At 33.9% G+C, this 19890-nt stretch overlaps 5 protein-coding genes and 2 pseudogenes across 5 annotated transcripts; 5 read left to right on the top strand and 2 right to left on the bottom strand.

Moving 5' to 3' along the window:
- On the top strand, positions 218-958 carry LOC104778866. The gene is made up of 2 exons (XM_019239971.1): positions 218-643; positions 950-958. The coding sequence occupies exons 1-2, from the start codon at positions 218-220 to the stop codon at positions 956-958; spliced, it is 435 nt and encodes a 144-aa protein (XP_019095516.1).
- Positions 1902-2358, top strand: LOC109130437. The gene has a single exon (XM_019239970.1). The coding sequence runs from the start codon at positions 1903-1905 to the stop codon at positions 2356-2358; it is 456 nt and encodes a 151-aa protein (XP_019095515.1). The 5' UTR covers position 1902.
- On the top strand, positions 3590-4042 carry LOC109131423. Its single transcript, XM_019242435.1, has one exon. It carries the CDS (start codon positions 3590-3592, stop codon positions 4040-4042), a length of 453 nt encoding a protein of 150 aa, XP_019097980.1.
- Positions 8839-9292, top strand: LOC109131414 (annotated as a pseudogene).
- LOC104776598 (E3 ubiquitin-protein ligase RNF181-like) lies at positions 10862-11858 on the bottom strand. The gene has a single exon (XM_010500692.2). The coding sequence runs from the start codon at positions 11686-11688 to the stop codon at positions 11074-11076; it is 615 nt and encodes a 204-aa protein (XP_010498994.1). The 5' UTR covers positions 11689-11858; the 3' UTR covers positions 10862-11073.
- On the bottom strand, positions 12084-15606 carry LOC104778865 (beta-1,3-galactosyltransferase GALT1-like). Its single transcript, XM_010503282.2, has 9 exons — positions 15451-15606; positions 14157-15060; positions 13832-14067; positions 13443-13724; positions 13262-13351; positions 13141-13209; positions 12875-13054; positions 12671-12778; positions 12084-12590 (listed from the first exon to the last, which is right to left on the bottom strand). The coding sequence occupies exons 2-9, from the start codon at positions 14935-14937 to the stop codon at positions 12378-12380; spliced, it is 1959 nt and encodes a 652-aa protein (XP_010501584.1). The 5' UTR covers positions 14938-15060; positions 15451-15606; the 3' UTR covers positions 12084-12377.
- LOC109130436 lies at positions 18605-19666 on the top strand (annotated as a pseudogene).

The raw sequence follows: 19890 nt of genomic DNA, 5'->3' as shown, positions 1-19890 counted from the left end.
AAATAATAATGATTAAGAAACCAGTAAACATGTTTTTTCTTTAGTACGCTTGGAACTGCGTATTATACGTTACAAACTTAAGATCCTCACATTTATCCTAGAAGATAATTTTTCTGTAAAAACATTAAGCCACATCAATGTAGTTTCATCTATAAATCCATGGGTTCTCAAACAAAGCAAATACTAGCTAACAAATTCTTAACACTAAACCACACCCATGGCTTCCTTAACAAATCAAATTTTCGTTTTTATGGTAGTCTTATTTCTCTTTGTTCTCAAAACATCGGCATCATTAGAAAACCATTCGTCTATCGATGGACTTTTACCATTCTCAGCTAAACATGTTACACAAACAACATTGATTGTGCATTGTAGAAACAAAGGGGATGATTTAGGAGTAATAAGGCTCAACTGGAAAGATAGTTTTGATTTCAGGTTTCGTGTCAATCTCCGCAAAACAACAACGTATACTTGCAGTTTCGAGTGGCCCAACAATACAGCTACGTTTGATATTTTTAGAGCAGATAGAGATGACAATCCAAAAAGTAAATATGGAGTTTGCAGCGAATGTATTTGGAGCATATATGAGCCAACTCCTTGTCGTGATAGACGGGATGGAGGCCAACCTCAGTGTTTTCCATGGGCTCTTAATCACTTTAAAATATTTAAGATAATATTCTGTAATTTTTTTCATTTATTTATTAATAATAAAATAAAATAATTTGGTGTTTGAATATTTGTGGTCACATTTTTTTTTTAAGTTTCGGTTGTGATAATCATGAAGTTCTAAATTCACATCAAAGATCCGAAAGAAGTAAACTAAGTTCATATGAATATTCCTCATGGTCCCATTATATAGTCATGAAGGTGTACCACCAAATATACTATACCAACCAACACTATGATAAATATAAATATAGTTCATTGCCCTTTTTGTTCTCTCTTTCAGTACCACTAAAAAGATTTGGCTCCCTTTAATTTTTGCCACGTCAAAAATTTGTTTGGCCATTAAAATTTACAATCTTTTTTTTTTTTTTTTGGATTATTCTGATTAGAAAATACAAAAGTGCGAGAACATTTGCAGAAAACGCCAGCTGCAATACGTTATTTAAGTTTTGGTTTGAACATAGTTCCGAATTAACTAAATTTAAATTGATTTATTATTCGTGTGAGTAATGCAATTATTTAGTATCACATACGTTATAGTATATGTTTGAGTCAATTCAATGGCGGTATTTAATTGGGTTGTTAATACCAAATAGAAATACAGTTTGAATTTCCGAAGATAATACAAATTAGATTGTGAGGTAATAGACTTATACATGAATAATGAATTAAATGTTGTTCTAAATTAAAAGTGTCAAATAGACCAACCTAACAAAATCCATAACCTAATAAATTGAAACTTACATGGTTCATGAATTATGAATTGAACCTAACTAATTTGATGGTTTTAGTAGGTCACAGATAATCTTTTTACCTTTAAACTAATTAAGTAGATTCCCCTATACACTATGATATTAATAACCAAATAAAAAACTTTAAATAATTATTTGCTACTATAAATATAAAATTTTATGATCATTATGAATAATTAGATAAATACCTATTGAAGAAATTGCTTATTAAATAACAAACTCAGAGTTTATAGGCAGAAAATAGAAAACTCCATAGATTGAGCGTCTTTGTAGTCAAACAATAATAATGATTTAGAAACAAGTAAATATCTTTTTTTTTAGTATGTTTGAATATAAGTTACAAACTAAAGATTCTCACATTTATCTTAGAAGATAATTTTGCCATAAAAACATCAAGCCAAATAAATGCAGTTCCATCTATAAATCCATGTTTTTTCAAACAAAGCAAATATTATCTCATACGCTCTTAAACTAAACCACACCAATGGCTTCCTCAACATATCAACTTTTCATTTTCGTGCTAATCACATTTCTAGTTATTTTCGAAACGTCGTTAGCGATTGGAAACTTTTCACCTGTCGATGGAAATTTACTGTTCTCACCTAAACATGTTGTAATCTACAACACATTGAACTCACATGAAGGATTGGTCGTGCACTGTAGGAATAAAGAAAAAGATTTGACGTTTCCTGCGATCCAATCTCAACAAAGTGTAGGTTTCAGCTTTCGTGTCAATCTACGCAGAACAACAACATACACTTGCACTTTCTCGTGGGCAGGAAATGTAAAGACGTTTGATATTTTTAGAACGGATAGAGATGATAATTCAAAAAGTGTATGTGGAATCTGCAAAGAATGTATTTGGTATATTAACGAGTCAGGTCCATGTCGTGTCAGACGCGATGGAGGGGCTCCTTACTGTTTTCAATGGCCATCTTAATTATCTTAGAGTGATTATGGTATTTATCTTTCATTTTGTTGTATTGAAGTATTAATAAACATATATAATTTGCTTGAAATTGTTGTTACATATTTTTCATCTTCTAATAATTGTTTTAAGTCTTTTTAATATAACCATGCAACTCAAATATAGATTCGTTTTATATTCGCTCTAAATCCGAGACGAGCTTTCCATGTCACTGGATCATCGTTGTGGTCATTTATAGACCAAGTATATATAAGCCTAAAGTCATCTTACTTTAACAGTTGTATGGAATATGATCGGTTCACTTTTATTTGCGTGGACGGCTTTAAATTAGATAGAGAGGGTTTCTTTTTTAAAAAGTTTATTGACGATGTTTTTTTCTCGAGTAAAGTTATTCATAGTTACAGATTCTTTGATTCTCCCATTCCAAATTAAGAGATCATCCAACCACAACCAACGTGGTTATATTTATATATATCACTCTATGAGCTAGTAACAGGACTTGTATGTATGTCTAGTAGTTATTGCTATCACTATCATAATTTAAACATGCATAATTCATGTTTTGTATAAAAGCAAATTTTTGATATGTATAACAATTTGTCTCGCTTCATCAACTTAAAATGAAAAGGTGAAGATATGTTTATGTTTTGTCCTTAGATAGAGTTGTGAGCTTCATCACAGATTCACAGATTCAGCTTGTAAAATTAACTCGTAGAACCAAAGAAGTAGTGTTTCCATCTTCTTTGTCCTTGTCAAAATCAAGGAATCAAATGTGTGTGTGTGTGTGTGTCTCAATTTGTTTTGTTCTGTGTGATTCTAAAGGCGACGCCTAAGGGTTTCGTTGGGATTATGGAGAGAGACCATTCACAGCACCCCCTCCGTTCACACCTTTTTCTCTTCTTCTCCCTCTTTTCTCTCGTCAATCTTATAAAAGACAATTTGAGAGATCTTGTTTTTTGTTTACTTTCATAAATACTAATTAAATTATAAAGATCAATAGATATATTTTATAATATAAATATAAACCCAAAAAAAAAAAAAAAAAAGAAATCGTCTGCTAGAAATTAACTAATTGATATTTTTCAGATTATTATTAAAGAACAACAGATTTTCACATCACATCCTTTACCCATCCAGTGACTCATTATAGGATATAATTTTTTTTTTTTTCCATCTATAAATACTACTTGCAAAACAAAACATTGTTTTTTCTTCCACCAACCCTCTAATCCAATCCGGATCCATGGCTTCCTCAACAAATAAACACTTCACTCTCTTGTTTCTCTTATTCCTATTTATCCTCAAAAGAGCATCATCTTATAAAAATCATTCGTCCATCGATGAAATTTTGCTGTTTGCGCCTAAACATGTCACGATCTTTAACACATTGGCCACACGTGCAAAACTGGTCGTACATTGCATGAATAAAGAGAAAGATTTAGGGATAAAAGAGCTTCCCATTGGGGCTCGTTTTGATTTTAGGTTTCGAGTCAATCTTCGTGGAACAACAACGTATAATTGCAGTTTCGAATGGCCCGGGAGTAAAGAGAAATTTGATATATTTCGGGCAGATAGAGATGACAGTGAAACAAGTCCATATGGAGTCTGTAGAGAATGTATTTGGTACATTTATGAACGAGGCCCTTGTCGTGGTAAACGTGACGGAGGCCATTCTATATGCTTTTCATGGGATTGACGGATGCTCTTCTATATATCTTTATAGGATTTTACTTGCCTTTCTAAAATAAATCAGTAAACAAATAAGCATATTGAGTGGATCATCTAATTGATATTATATCTTGTATAATAGATTAAATTTCTTGTATATAACATTTTGAATATTTTGGTTACGATTGTTTGTTGGCGTGTTTTTTTTTTTTTTTTTTACATGCCATAATATAGTCTAGGGAAATTTCAGAATAAGAATAAAAGGAGAAGAGTATGGAAATGGGGTTGTCGAGTTGAGGTGGAGAAATGAGCATAAACAATATAATGAATTAATGATATACAATTTTGCAGCATATAGAACTTATTGAGCAAACCCTAGATTAGATTAGATAGTCCACTTAAGACCTTCCCCGTCTCTTAGAGGAGTTTTAAGAGTTTTGAGTCAAAAAACTAAATCACAAGTAAAAAAAAAATGTAAGGGCGCCCTTATATAGTATACCAGATGTTGATGTAAGAGACGAAACGTGTCAGCATACTATTGGCCGAACCAAAAAATAGAGAAGAGAAAGAAAAAAATTATTTGGATCGAATTTCATTCCTTTCGTTCTCTCTCTCTCGATTGAAGTCCCGAAAAGACAAAGATTTGTATTTGGAATCGAAGGGTGTGGAGGAAGAGGAGATTGCGGTCGGAGGAGATGCGTAACGAACAATTCAGTGTTAACTCTTCAATCTTCAATCTTTTTCTCTAAATTCTCAGATCTCTGAGAATTTCCCAATCTCCGGTGGAATCCGATCGAGAGTTTAGGGTTCTTGGGTCACAACCAACGACGCAGGAGAGTAACAAGAGTTCTTTGTTGGGTCCAGATTCAGTTTCTGATCGATTTCACACCACCAAATCTAACTCCAGGAAGAGGAAATTGATACCTACTGGTAATGGCAAGGAGTCTCAAGCTTCTTCGTCTCTTACAGCTTCCAATTCCAAGGTTTTTTGATTTCACAATCTCTCTCTCACTCTAATTCAAAGATTTAGACTTTAAGAAACTGTAGCTTTCTTGATTTTATGAAACCATATGTGTGTTTTGTGGAGACTTTATCTTATTGACTTTTATTAGTGTGTTGATGACAGACTGGTATTAAGGATTATAAGCTTATTGACAGACCGGTATTAAGGATTATAAGCTTGGTCGTATTTTGTGGTCGTATTCAGTTAACACTAACGTGCATGGCCAATGGAAAGTTCCGGATATTTCCTTACACCAATATCTCACAAGCCAGGACACAAGACCTCTGCACACTCCTCTGCTCTTAAACATGAACCAAGGTTTCAATTCCTTTCTGATACGCCCAAAATTCGAGGATCACTCTGCCGGATTAAAAAGGATAGAAACTCGCCAATGTGCAAGATGCAACAAGGGAGATTTGATGGATTGAGGGGTCGCACAACAGTTGCGGAAGGCTGCTGATATTCCCAACTCCAATCACTGCTAGATATGACAAACTAGTCCAGCAAAAGGAGGTTGTTGCTTGGATATTACACACCAAGAAACAAAGAAATGTTCTAGACAAAGAACAAAAAGATAGACTCTAAAATGAAAAGGAAAATTGGTTGATTATTCTCAAATGAGATTACATGAGTTTATATAGAGATAGAAAACTTGGTCACAAAGCTAAGTATTATTCTTGAAACTAAAACACAATAAAGATAGATAGTTGAATGAAGATTCAACTCTTTGAAGTTTGTCTTCCCAAGGTGTCCTTCCCAAGGTGAGTTGAACTCTATTTTCGTCATCCCTCTTTGACCACAAAATAAAGTGATTATTTTGGGCTTTATTGGACTTGAATTAGGCTCAAAGTGGGCTGGACTTGATAGTTATCATCCCCAATAGTATCTCTCATGCTCTCTTTAGCCATAAGCTCTTGAACTGACCCATTAAGGGTTTCTTTGATCTTTTCTCTCTTTGACTCTTTGGTCCAACTTGCTGTTGAGAAACAACATGGGTTGTACCATTTCTTCACATTGGGCTTAGTAGAAACACCTCCTGGTTGCCAAACATAATTCTGGAAGCACCTAAACCAACTGGACCTAAAATTCTTCATGTGAAGAACTAGGTTGACCTCCTTTGGCAAATGAAGCGTAACTTTGTGGTTTGTTGGCCAGATCTTGTGTTCTTGGGCTTGTTGGAAACATAAGAGATCCATTAACATCCTCCAACCGATTTCGTGTCGAAATTGATGCTGAGTTAGTCTGTGTAACACGATCTTTGGCTCAGACGCGAAACTGGGACTGGGGCAGATCCACTGATTTGAAATATCCATATCTTTCAAGTATGAAGTTCTTTTAATAAGCTTCCAATTCTCAGTGATTCTAGGATGGATCAAGATTCCAGAACATTTTGTTTCACACCTTGAATCCTTTTGAATTGGTCGGACTCCTCCTTTGAATACTCGTAGGTCCAAATCGCGTAGCCATGAGTTCCCCTGAGTTGTAAAATGAATAACTTCTTCATCTGAACTCTGATTGGACTGATTCCACCTCGAGATATGCTCTAGATGAGGTAAAAATATATCCCAAATAGTAGTTTGGCTGGAAGAGTTGACATTTGACTTCGTTTGTGGTGAGCAAGACTCAAGGGTCGTCTTGGATGGTCTCATGATCACATCACTTTCCTACATATATATATTTACTATTGTGATGGACTGGTGTTAACTTTGTTCTTGTTTCAGTTTGCTTGTGAAATCGGCTAGTGGTGTTAACTTTGTTTCAGTTTCAGATTGTTTCAATTTATTTGTGTAATGGGCTGTTTTATTAGATGGTTTCAGTTTATAATCGGCTAGTGTTTTATACTTGTCATGCAGGTAGAAGCAGAGAGCAAGGAAAGATGACCGTGATACCAAAAGAACAAGAAGCAGAAAGCAAAAAATGACCGGTGACACATAAAGAAGAAACCTGATGGTACTGCGTAGGAAACCTGATGGTTTGACTAATGTACTACTAACTTTGAGGGAATATGCTAAGTATCAGGGACATGAAAAGCTTCCTGTTACAGTTTGGATGATGGCTCAGGTTTGTGTGTTTGTTAAATGATTGAGGGGCAAAGAGTGTTGAGAATTGTGTGTTTCTGCAATTTATAGTCTAGATGGGGAATTTAACAGTTGTTGTTCTAATTGAGTGTTTAGTGGTTAATATGGTCATGTGTTGGTTCTTGTTCTTCTGATCTTGCATGAGTCATGTCTAGAAGCATTTAGGAGGCAATCGATTACGGAAGTTCATAGTCTAGATGGAAACAAGTGTTTATCGGTTGATATCATCATGTATTGGTATTTGTAGATACTGTGTAAGCTTTAAGCATTTAGGAGGAAATCGATTTTAGTAATTCATATTCTTGATGGGGGAACTTAACACTTGTTTGACTATTTGGTTGATATGATAAAGTATTGGTTCTTGTATCCTTCTCTGATATTGTTTCTAGCCGAGAGAAACAAAGTCATTCTATATGAAGGGGAGACATCTGTAAAGACACCATTTACTGTCTGAACATCCAAATAAAAAAACTGAATGGCATAGTTCTGCAGAATCGTTATATGCTTTGCAAATTGTTACTCAGTTTTATCGTATTAACTCGTTTTCTTTCAGCCTTAGCTGGTTGGGAAACAACATATCGATTACAGTAGTCTTCATCAGTGACTTGCAACAACAGTATCAGTATCAGACTGTAACAAGAGTAAAGTGATCAGTCCTTAATCTAAGCTAATAATGATCAGAAAAAACATGGAAAAATCAAAGGGAATCCTGAGTTTGTAAAAATATCACTGATCAGTGAAGATCTTTCCACCTTCAAAATGTCAGATCAATTCAACATAAAAAGCAATATGAGCTTCTAATGGTTATTTTGAAAATTGATCTCACATTGTTTTGTTTTGGACAACTTTGGCATGTTTTCAATTTTGTTTCAATGCAGAGTGCATTTCTTTGTTTTACTTTTACACATTTTTCATGATGGAAACAAGTCATGTATGTTAAATTCATTTAGAACAAGTCATTTATGTTGAGTTGTACTTCTATTGTAATATGTGTTATGTTTTGTATGTTTAAAAATTAATTAAATGCAATATTTTCCTATTTTTAGAAAATCTTAAATGTTTAAACATTTATACTTCTTCTATTCAATTCAAAAATTTTAAATTTCAAAAAAAAAAATATTTTCAAAAATAAGAGATCTAAATTTAGAACCTACCATTGGATGTGAAAATTTTAACTAAGAGATCATGAGTTCTTATATTCAAAATAATACACAATTAATTCATAAAAAAATCAAACAGTGTTTAAGATCTCTAATATATGAACCCCTAATAATCTTGCTCTAACAAATGACTTTGAGAAGTTCTTTTCACATATATAAACAAAAAGAAGATCTATTACGGCAGTTTCCCTCAGTATTTTAATATATGTTTGTTTAACCATTTGTAAAAAGTTAAGAAGACAGCGATCAAGAATTCTTATAAAAGATATCAATTGTAACTAAAAATTGTTAAATGACAAGAAACAGTTTTAGGGATAAATTACTACTTTTTTCTTTGTAAAAGACAATTTGAGAGATCTTATCCTTTTAACTTTCAAAAATACTGATTAAAATTAAAAACAATAAAGATTAGCAATTAACTAATTAATTAATATTTTTTTGATTATTTTTTAAAGAAAAACAGATTTTCACATCCTTTTACCCACCCAATATAGGATATATAATAAATGTTTTCCATCTATAAATACTACTTACAAAACAAAGAAAAAAAATATATTTTTTTCACAAACCCTTTAGGCCGTCCATGGCTTCCTCAACAAAACACTACACTTTCATGCTTCTCTTATTCCTACTTATCCTACAAAAAATCTTCATCTTTAGGAAATCATTCATCCGTCGATGGGATTTTGCCGTTCGCGCTTAAACATGTCTCGATCTTTAACACATTGACCACACGTGCAACATTGGTCGCACATTGCATGAATAAAAAGCTAGATCTCGGGATAAGAAAGCTTCCAAGTGGAGTTAGTTTTAATTTCAGGTTTTATGTCAATTTTGGTAAAACGACAACATATAATTGCAGTTTCGAATGGCCCGGGAGTGAAGTAAAATTTGATATTTTTAGAGTAGACAGAGACGAAAATGTAAGAAGTCCATATGGAGTCTGTAGCAAATGTATTTGGTACATTTATGAACCAGCCCCTTGTCGTGAAAAACGTGACGGAGGCCATTCTATATGCTTTTCGTGGGATCAATAGATATGGAGGCTCTTCCGTTAGGAGATTATAATTCCTTACAGTATTTATTGTGAATTTTATTTGCGTCTGCGTGACTTATAATAATAACAGTAAAAATATAAGCATATTAAGTGGTTCATACTGTTATTACGTAATTGTTACTAAATCTTGTGATTTAAGATTAAAAATTATTTTGATTTCAGATATTTATGGTATGTATCAGTTTTAGATTTAGTCAAAAATATATTAATTCAAAACTATTTAGATTTTTATCGACAATATGAACATTTGATTTGAATATTCTATATGAAATTATGAATACTCGATAATGAAAGTCTGATACAAATATATCCGTACTAATCATAAAATTTGGCTGATAAAAAATCTAAATAAACAAAAAAAAGTTCTTTTCACATATCTATATTAATATTTTTGAAGTACATTTTGTGTTATGCTCTTTTAGTTTTTTTAATTACTTTGTTTTATTTACAACATTAACCCCTATCAATTTCCTAAAATAATATTTCGTAGAAACTCAATTAATAAAACTATTTAAAACGACTTAATTTAATATATTCATTGCCATAAATATCTTCACAACATCTATTAACCCCTACAGATTTTCCTAAAATAACATTTGTAAAAATTTAATTAATAGATCTATTTAAACAAACCTAATTTTAAACGTTTATTGTCATACAAAGATTGAAAATATATATGCATTCCGTTTGTTCCTAAAACAACTCTATGCATTAAATGATTAATCCCATAAAAATCTCAGAATCCATTTTAATAGATGTTTGATGACTATATGACCTATTCCGTTTTAATGACACAACATCATTTGAGTAACAAATTTAACCCGCGGTATAGTGTATTACGGATTAAATAACTAAATATTGTTCTACAGTGTATTGCGGGTTAAATAAGTAGAATTGATGGGATTAATGACACTTTTAGATGTGTACCAGAAGATAAATATATTACTAAACTATACATATACCATACGGATTAAAACCTTGAAAACATTACGAAAATCTATATTTTGAATACTTATATTAAATATCTGTAAAATTTTATATTTTTAAAATTAATAAAATAATAATAAAATAACAAATAAATATAATATAAATTTTAAAATTTTAAAATTAAAAATATTGTCCCGGATATACCGCAGGTTAAATTCTAATATAAAATATAAACAAAAAAGAAGATCTATTATAACAGTTTCCTTCAGTAATTTAATTAATATATGTTTAACCATTTGTAAAACGTTAGGAAGACAACAAATCAAGAATTCTTATAAAAGATATCAATTGTATCTAAAAATTGTTAAATGACATAAAACAGTTTTATGGAGAAGTAACTTCTTTTTTTTCCCGTAAGATCTTTTTAACTTTTAAAAATACTAAATTTAAAAACAACAAAGATAGACATTTGTGTTGCGACTTGGGAAAGAAACAGAGCAGCATATGCTTTGGCTCACTATTTGTATTCCCTATAAATTAATGTAATTTCAGTTGTTAAATAAAAAGAAAAAACCACATTTGTGTTGGGATTTATTTCTTCATGACTCTTGAGAAAAACGAATGCCTCGCAACAGAAAACCAAATGATTTCTTGCAAATCCATTAACTTTTTAATACATGAACTCAAGAAAACAAACATAACGGAGAAATTATAAGAAAATAAACCAAAAATATCTCCTACTTTGAATGGGAAAAAAAAACGATCATCAACTTTTCCCCAAAACAAAAAAAAAAAGAACAATAAAAAGGCACAAAGAAAACTTATTCTGTAACCTTAATTCTCGGATTCAACAGTGCCACTAGATCCAATAGTGTTACCATCACGATCACTGTTTCCGTTGAAACTAAACCTAACCCAAATCTCTCCCCCGTCGTTTCTTTTCTTCCCAACCTTATCTCCATCAACAGGCATCTCGTACCTACAAACAGGACACGATCCATGAAAGCCTAACCATTTCTTTATACATCCACCATGAAACCTATGCTTACACGGCATCTCCTTCACCGTCTCCTCGGTCTTCCACTCCTCCAAACATATCACACACTCTCCTTCAAAGCCGTCCATCTCTACAACTGGCATCGCATCGATGGAAGCTTTGGACGCTGGAGGACGACCTTCCTCACGTGACTCCAGTAAGTCACGAAGCAGAGGATTCAATCCTGACGAGCCTTCGAGCACGATCATTCCTTGCGTAAAAGGGTTGACTAAAATGATTCTCTCACGCGGCGAAGCAACATCATTATCATCATCATCATCGCCGTTTGATGTTTCTCGATCAGAAAAGCCTAAGAGAAAAGGCAAGAAGAGATATAAATCTCTGTTCCTCATAAACCTTCCGGAAACAGAGGATGTCTCTGTTCCAACCTCAGCTTCTGGTTCTGTCGCCATCGCAAACAAGATTGGTTTTCTGAGTAGCGTCTCAAGATTTTAAGAGAGTTGCAAGTAAACGTTGTGGAAAGATCTAGAAATTGTTAACGTGTAGTGACTTTTTTTCCCCTCTAGATGTATTAAAAGTACTAATGGGACCTAAAATAATTTATGTCGAAGACAATGATTGATCTTATCGATATGTTTATCCATTAGCAGACCTATGTCACATTTTTTATCTGACTCAAACATGATAATTTCTCTATATTCTCCTTACACCTTGAGCGTAAACTTAAAGACAGCAAAGGGTGTTTCTGGAATTTTGAGATCAACAACAGTCGAGGCTTGTCATGTGTCACTCCCTCGTGATTACACGAGGCCGTATGTGAAGAGTAAGCAGCAACAATAGATTCATATGAAATTGTGAAAGCATTTAAATATGCTCTGATGATATCTACTCCCATCGAATTAAACAATATCAGTTAGTAAATTTTAGTACCAGTACATCTTAGTGAAACAAGTAATATACACTCCTAATCTAAAACTGCAAATCTAGTCTACTTGAACAACAAACAAAAGGAGATCAAATATTTTTGTGACTAAAGAATCAACATATTAAAGCAACTCTTTTCTCTTATGTACCTGTGGACGCACACGTCAAACCAAAAAAGTAGGGTTGGAGAATGTACTTTTTGTTTACGTTTTGAGTTTTACCATTCGCGGCAGCAAAAGGAGCGTTTGGTTTCTTGGTATTTACGCCAGAGGCATGTCATTTCGGCGGGGCTTTGGTAATGAGCAACCACATAGCCGTCCTTGCATCCATCACTAATGATCCTTCCATCGTTTTCGTAATGAGGCTCGAGACCATGTTTCGTCAGCTCAGCTATCCATATCCCCATTGCCACATCTTCTAGCTTAAACATCTATATCCAAAATTTCAAGATTTCATATTCCATTGAATCCGGAAATGTGATTAAATAGAGTTAACATAGATTAGTAGTACCTTTAGGTTTCCACCTTTGAAAAGGTTGCCAACCGATTCTGCTATGTCCCGGGATACAACGTAGCCTGGACCGTGTGCCCATGGTGGATATTTCTCTTCTGGCCATTCCTGTTTTTTTTTTTTTTTGTGTGTGTGTAGAGACTTCGTTAAACGAATTAGAAATCAGTCTATTTGCTTACATGACTATATCAGATTGTGTTGTACCTCATAACTGATGTACCATTTGCTATCGGGGTTTCGAATAGGTTGAGAGTCAGAATTGATCAGTCCATATATTAACCCCCGAGTGTTGTTGGTCATTGATAAAGAAAGTAGTACTTCATCTACACGAACAAAGGCGTCATCATCCGTTTTCATGATGAACTTGGCTGAGTCAACCTCTGTCTGTTTAAAATATGTAGTTAGTGAGGCAAAACGGTAAAGTGACTACTAAACTGTGTCTAGGAAGAGACATGACAAAGACATATTACCCCGAAGATGCAGATGGCTAGTGTTTTCCAACNCAATAGGCGGATCAGGCTCCCCTGGAAGCGGTTGTCCTGTTAGATCAATCCGGAAGCTCCCAACAAGACCATCGGGGATGCCAATAACTGTGATGGAGGAACCCTGAGTCAGACCACAAGGAATTTTCAACTTCAGACTACTCCCATCAGCATCACTAGCATTCATTTTGCTAAGAAACTGNGCATTATCAACAACAAATAAAATCATGATTAAGAATTAAGCAAATCCAACATACACCAGATATATTTCAGAGAGGGAGAAAGCTTACAAGGCCAACAAAAAAGCGTACTGCAACTCTGCCAGATCTTACATCATCATATTGCATCCATGTTCTTCTCACAGCCATACGTCTTTTAAAATTGTTTGCAGTGGAGAAAACACCAATAACGAGATCAAGTGGCCTTAATGGTGAAAGGGGAGGTGCTTTTAGTGCCTCTAGATCAACAACGTGCTCTGATTCTTCCGATGTAGGCAAACCGCTGGCAAGAATGGATATTAACCTAAAGTCACCTGTAATCCGTACTTCACTAACAAGCCATGGCTCCAGTGTCTGAAGAATGAACGAAAGATGAAGAAGCCACATAAGAATCTAAACAATTAATGGAAAAAATGGCTAAAAGCAGTGAAATATAGAAGAAGAGTGATGATATTAATTACATCGCGGAAAGCAAATGAGGTTACATGTTTCCCATCAACTGTCATTTGCATTCCTTCTGTTCCCACCCTAAGTGTAGCAACCGATAAGAAACCTTGCTTGAAAGGAAAGTATCTTTCATGTTTAGATGCTTCCCTGGCTACGGGAATGCCCCTTGAAGTGTTGGACTGAAAGCTAGTTGAAGAAGTTCGGTTCATCTCTCTACCAACCATCTTGTTGCATTCATCCAAGTCATCCACTGTGTATTATAAGGATATCAACAGGCTTATTCATGGAAGAGGAAGTGACTAGATTTATGTAAGCGGGTGAAACTATACTTGCATTCACCTTTCTTATTCATATCAGGATCAAAGTTTGGACAGCGTTCCTCAGCTCCCCAATCATGAGATGCCGTCCAGCTGTTTTGAACAATTACAGGGTCTTCAGTAGACTTGTCACCAAGAAGCCTAACATTATAATGTACAACAATAGGCGGATCAGGCTCCCCTGGAAGCGGTTGTCCTGTTAGATCAATCCGGAAGCTCCCAACAAGACCATCGGGGATGCCAATAACTGTGATGGAGGAACCCTGAGTCAGACCACAAGGAATTTTCAACTTCAGACTACTCCCATCAGCATCACTAGCATTCATTTTGCTAAGAAACTGAGGACACAGCTCCTCTTTCCCTATCCTCGTTTGATTTTCATTTACATAAACTAGTTTCTTAGCTTCAACCGCTGACACAAGACTCTCCCAAACAATGCCAGCTTCCTTAATAGCATCAACTCCATTAACTAAACTCTGTGCATTATCAACCAAGCTTTCTAAACGGTTCCAAGTAAGCAAAGGCTCTCTCTCTTCTCTAGACACATTCTGCTCAACAAATAAACCCGAGACAACAGCGATATCGTCACCAGATATCGCTTCTTGAGTGTTCCTAGCTTCTTTCATGAAATCAGGGAGTGTAATCCGGAGCCATTCCATAGGAAGAGTGGTGTTGGTAGTAACAAAAACAGAATCAGCAGCAATATAAGGCTTCTCAACAGGAGTTTTCAAGTCGACATATCTATACACCGTCAAGAACATACACATTGATACAACAAGAAGCCCTCCATAAAATCTCTTCATTTCTTTTCAGCCAAAATTCAAGTAGCAGCAATAAGAAGAGATTTAGAAACTCCAAGACTGTACTCACGTGGGCAAGATCATCAAGATTCAGCAATGTACCTAATGTTTATTTTCAATCAATCCCTGAAACACACAAAAAGATGGGTTTGATCATTGACAATACATACAAAATTCTCGCAGGACAAGCCAATTCAATATCAAAAATCGTACTCAAATCAACTATAGAGTCATTCTAACAAATCCAGGATAATGCGGTTTTCACTAGATCCAACAACATCAAAGCTTTAACTATAAGAAGAAGAAGAAGAATCAGATTTTTCAGGGATCCTGGGAAAATTGAAACTCAAGAGAATCCCAAAAGACTTAGTCTTGGCAACTTGGAAATCACTAGATACGATCAAATCAGTAATGCCCAGAACCACAAGTTTCACACTTGCATAGAATAACTTACTAAATCAACTACAAAGATGACAAAACTCACAAATGCATTAAATAAAGTCGAAATCTGCTTACAGGACCAAACGGGAAGCAATTTCCCTTCCGGAATTAGAAATCCTGTACACCGTAAATATTTGCTGAGTAAAGTGGGATTCAGATCTCTGACGGTTAACTTGGTCTGTGTATCGTATTATCTAAGCACATTTCCACCAGCAGTGAAAGGGATGGTGTTTGTTTCTTCATAGGTCTTTTCTTACATTCTTATATACATAATACATATACAGTTTATTTTTAATTTAAAAACGGTGAAAAGTGAAAAGAAATAATGTAGAAGAAGATACGTGAGTAAAAGAAAAATAAGTGCATATCTTGACTCTTTTTTTTGTGCAAACATAAATATATTTATGTTTGTTTCTTCATAGTTCTTTATTATTCTTATAATACAGTATATTTTTAATTTTAATTAGAAACGGTGAAAAGGTAAAACCTAAAAAGAAGTTACCTGTAATTTTGTACCTTAAACTAATTAAATATCTTGACAAAAACAAAAACTGTTAAGGCTATTTTCATAAATATACATATAAGGTACTATATTCAGAAAATAAACAATTATAATTTTTTTAACTTAATTTATAACTGTAGTAATTTTTTTTTAAAGTAATATTACATTTATATTTTAAGATTTTGTCGGTTTGCCTTGGATTAAACCAATTTTTTTTTAAATAACCTTTTTATGTATTAAAGGTATTACTTTGACTAAACCTTTTTTGGTTTAAATACTATTGAGTCTATGACTAATTTACCAAACATAATATCAACGAGACTTTGAAGCTTGAATATTTAAAGTTCAAAGGGTTAAGCAAGTTTCAAAGTCGTGATAGCGTGAGAGATATGAGGGTGCTTTCATTTGTTACGCACCACCATATATACATACCAGTCATGATTAACACCTCAATATATTTGCTCTTTTCTTTTCATGCTTGGATCAGATCAGAAGCAAAAAAAGCAAAAAAACAACAAAATATGATTGTACTTGTTAACTGACATTAAGACTCAAAGAAACACTCATGATGACTTTGTAAGCACACTATCTTAGTTTAAATTACTCACGATGGAAAAATAATGTACCAAGGAACAAGTTATAGTCAATGTATATGTACGTATGCCTACAGTTTAGCTTCGATAATCACTAAATATTTCGAATTCACTTCAGAATATTAAAATTCTCTAGGGGAGTTAAAAATGGAGCACTAAATTGGTGAAAATGGCAAAATAAAATCTATTAAATAATAATTTATCTTAGAAAAAATCTAATAAATTGTCTCTAAATTTTCATTCTCTCGAAGATAGGTTGAAAATAGATATTTTTGTTTTCAATATATATAACTCTATTTGTGAACTCATAGCCTAAAAATTAACACTGAATTTGAACGTTAAACGAGAAAGTAGACTTTTTGGTTGATGTACTGTTTTCTTATTCTGAAACTCCATTGGTGTCAAATATCCGAATTACTTTTAAAAGATAAAATAAAATAAAAATGCATGATATTTTTTAGAAGGTAATTCTTCTTTTTGTAAAGGGACGGTGTTGAACTATCGGAACTGCTTGTTTGAGCTTCCAAGGCATCCTCAGCTTCTAAGGAAGCTTGAGCTTCTAAGGCAGTCTTAAGTACTTGCACACTAGTGAATAACACTATATCATTGTTATTTCAGGCAGTCATCTGCAAAGACAGAGTAAATTCTTGATGTTAGAAATAGTAAATTATAGGGTTTACATAGATTTTGCATATACAATACCTATGATCTTTCAAGTTCGTTTGTTATTTTGATTTGTTGTTTTTCATCCTTTTGCTTTTGTAAACCAACCAAAAGCTAATAAGAGTGTGCTATTTAATTTGGAACCTATATTTGTTCTATGTATTTCTTAACTGATGAAATGTAAATTAAAACCTAATGTGCACTCAACCACGATCTAGTGGTCACGTCGTAACACTTCAGGATAAATCCACAGAAACCAAACGATACAATATGAAATTGTATAGATTCAAATATAGCTAAGGTAAAAAGAAAGTTTGTGTTTCAAGTAACAAATTAAGAACAACAATAAGATCAATCCCAAATCTAACAACGTAAGTTTTAGAGAATCATAAACCCTTTTTGAAACCCGAAAACCAGTAGTGAAACTACTCAGACATAGAAGTAAAATAACAGCAAAACAAAGATGAAGAAAACATAATTGAATTGCAAAGAGAAGTAAAAGGGTTCAAAATTCTTCTCCAAAGGGTTAAAGAGGATTAGAGATCTTCTCCCAAAGCTTACAAGTACTAAAAATCTGCGTAGAATAAAAGCTGTCTTTTTCAAAGTCGAGCCTCGTGCTTAAATAGTAAAATAAAACCCTAAAAGTCAGTTTAAAACATAAAAGGAAAAGTTGCTTCGGGTACGGGACTGGTCGATCCCTAATGAGGATCAGCCGATCTCGGATGCTTTTCTGCGTTTGCCCCAAATGCTAGCTTGTCCGATCAGTCTTCAACCAATTTAGCTCCAAATGCATGCTTTCATCCCCAAAACACCCACTTTCCTTCCAAAGTAGCCTAGAACCTGTACAGACTCTCAAAAGACTAAGAGCAAACCTCAACGAGAGGTTTTAAGGAGAGTTTTAAGCAAAAAGAAGAAAAAAAAAATCAGAAAAAGGAAAAAACAACAAGATGTCCTCTTATTTAGTAGACTCAATCTTATTATAAGAGACTGTATGTGTCATCAATTGGTTGGACAAACCGATTAATAGAGATAAAAAAAATTTGATGGTCGATTGATTTTTTTTTCTTCCTCTTCCTCTTCCTCTTCCTCTCTCTCGAACTCGCGAATTGACAATCGAAGAAGAAGATAAAATTGGAGGAGATTGAATAATTGATCTCAGTCGGCAGTTATTTTGTGATATTTTGTTCTTTGAAATCGAGAATCTCCTTCAACAAATCGGGTTCGCTATTTTCTCAATTTTGATTTGCAATTCGATTTCGCACTCTCAATTTCATAATTTTGTTGAAGTTTTGGATTGAAACTTGTGTAATCATAGTTTTATAAATTCATAGTTATTGTGTGCGTCATGGTTTGATAATTTATTCAATGATCCATGTTAAATGTGGTGTTCGTGTATGATAGCTTTATCAAGTTTTGTTTTTTTTTCTTTCTCAAATTGTGTTGTGTGCACATTGCAGTGTTTATTGAAGCTATGCCTAAACGAACAGCAGAGACGACTCTGTCACCTGGAATCCAAAGAAACAGAGCACTTCAACTTGTTCAACATAAATGGGTTGGCAAATTCTTTGCTATGAAGGTAAAGTTCTCTTATAGTCTTGAGTTTATGAAAAGGTGGAAGTAGGAAAGTTTAGTTCTTTAGATGATATGATCACTTGGTTAGGTCACATATGGTGAATGAGGTCTGTGAGTATACAAGTACATTTGGGGTTTGAGTTTGTTTGTTTTATGAATCACAGGTCATACAGATGAATATACAAGAAGAAATCCAGAAGCAAATTGTCTAGGAGCTCAAAATTAATCAAGCATCATCACAATGTCCACATGTAGTTGTTTGCTACCATTCTTTCTACCACAATGGAGCCTTTTCACTTGTGCTCGAATACATGGACCGGGGATCTCTTGCTGATGTGATACGACAAGTGAAGACTATTCTTGAACCTTACCTTGCTGTTGTCTGTAAACATGTACGATGGAACTTCCTACAATCCACCAAATGATTTCAAAAGTATTCTCATGGTTTATCATCACTCTTTACTTATTTGACCCTTGTTAACAGGTTTTGTAAGGCCTTGTGTACCTCCACAACGAAACACATGTCATACACAGAGACATTAAACCATCAAACCTTCTTGTAAACCATAAAGAGGAGGTGAACTAGCTCCATGGACAGAGGGACACATTTGTTGGAACCTACAACTATATGTCGGTAAGAAATGGTTTCCAAAAATCATCTACATTACAAATTTATTGATGCTGCAACATACATAACCATGCCTCGTCTCTTTTTCACTTCTTCACTTCACAGCCTAAGAGGATAAGTGGAAGCACATATGACTACAGCAGTGACATTTGGAGTTTGGGCATGTTTGTGTTAGAATGTGCAATAGGAAGATTCCCTTACTTAGAATCTGAAGATCAGCAAAACCCGCCAAGCTTTTATGAGCTCTTGGCAGCAATCGTAGAGAATCCACCACCAACTGCTCTCTCTGATCAATTCTCACCTGAATTCTGCTCCTTTGTATCAGCCTCGTAAATAGGAATTCATTATTTGCATCTTCATAAACTTTTCTTTGAAACACATCTCAATATTAATGGGTAAATGATTCTTCTTCACATTAATAACCGAGATAGGCTAAGCTGCTTCTAATGGTTATCCTGAAAATTGATCTGACACTGTTTTGTTTTGGACAACTTTGGCATGTTTTCATTTTTGTTTCAACAGACTGCATTTCTTTTTTTTTTTTTTTTTTTTTCCCC

Source organism: Camelina sativa, chromosome 3 (assembly GCF_000633955.1).
Source record: "Camelina sativa cultivar DH55 chromosome 3, Cs, whole genome shotgun sequence".
Classification (NCBI taxonomy): Eukaryota; Viridiplantae; Streptophyta; class Magnoliopsida; order Brassicales; family Brassicaceae; genus Camelina; species Camelina sativa.
The sequence above is the reverse complement of the archived record's forward strand: the minus strand, read 5'-3'. Positions and strand labels throughout refer to the sequence as shown.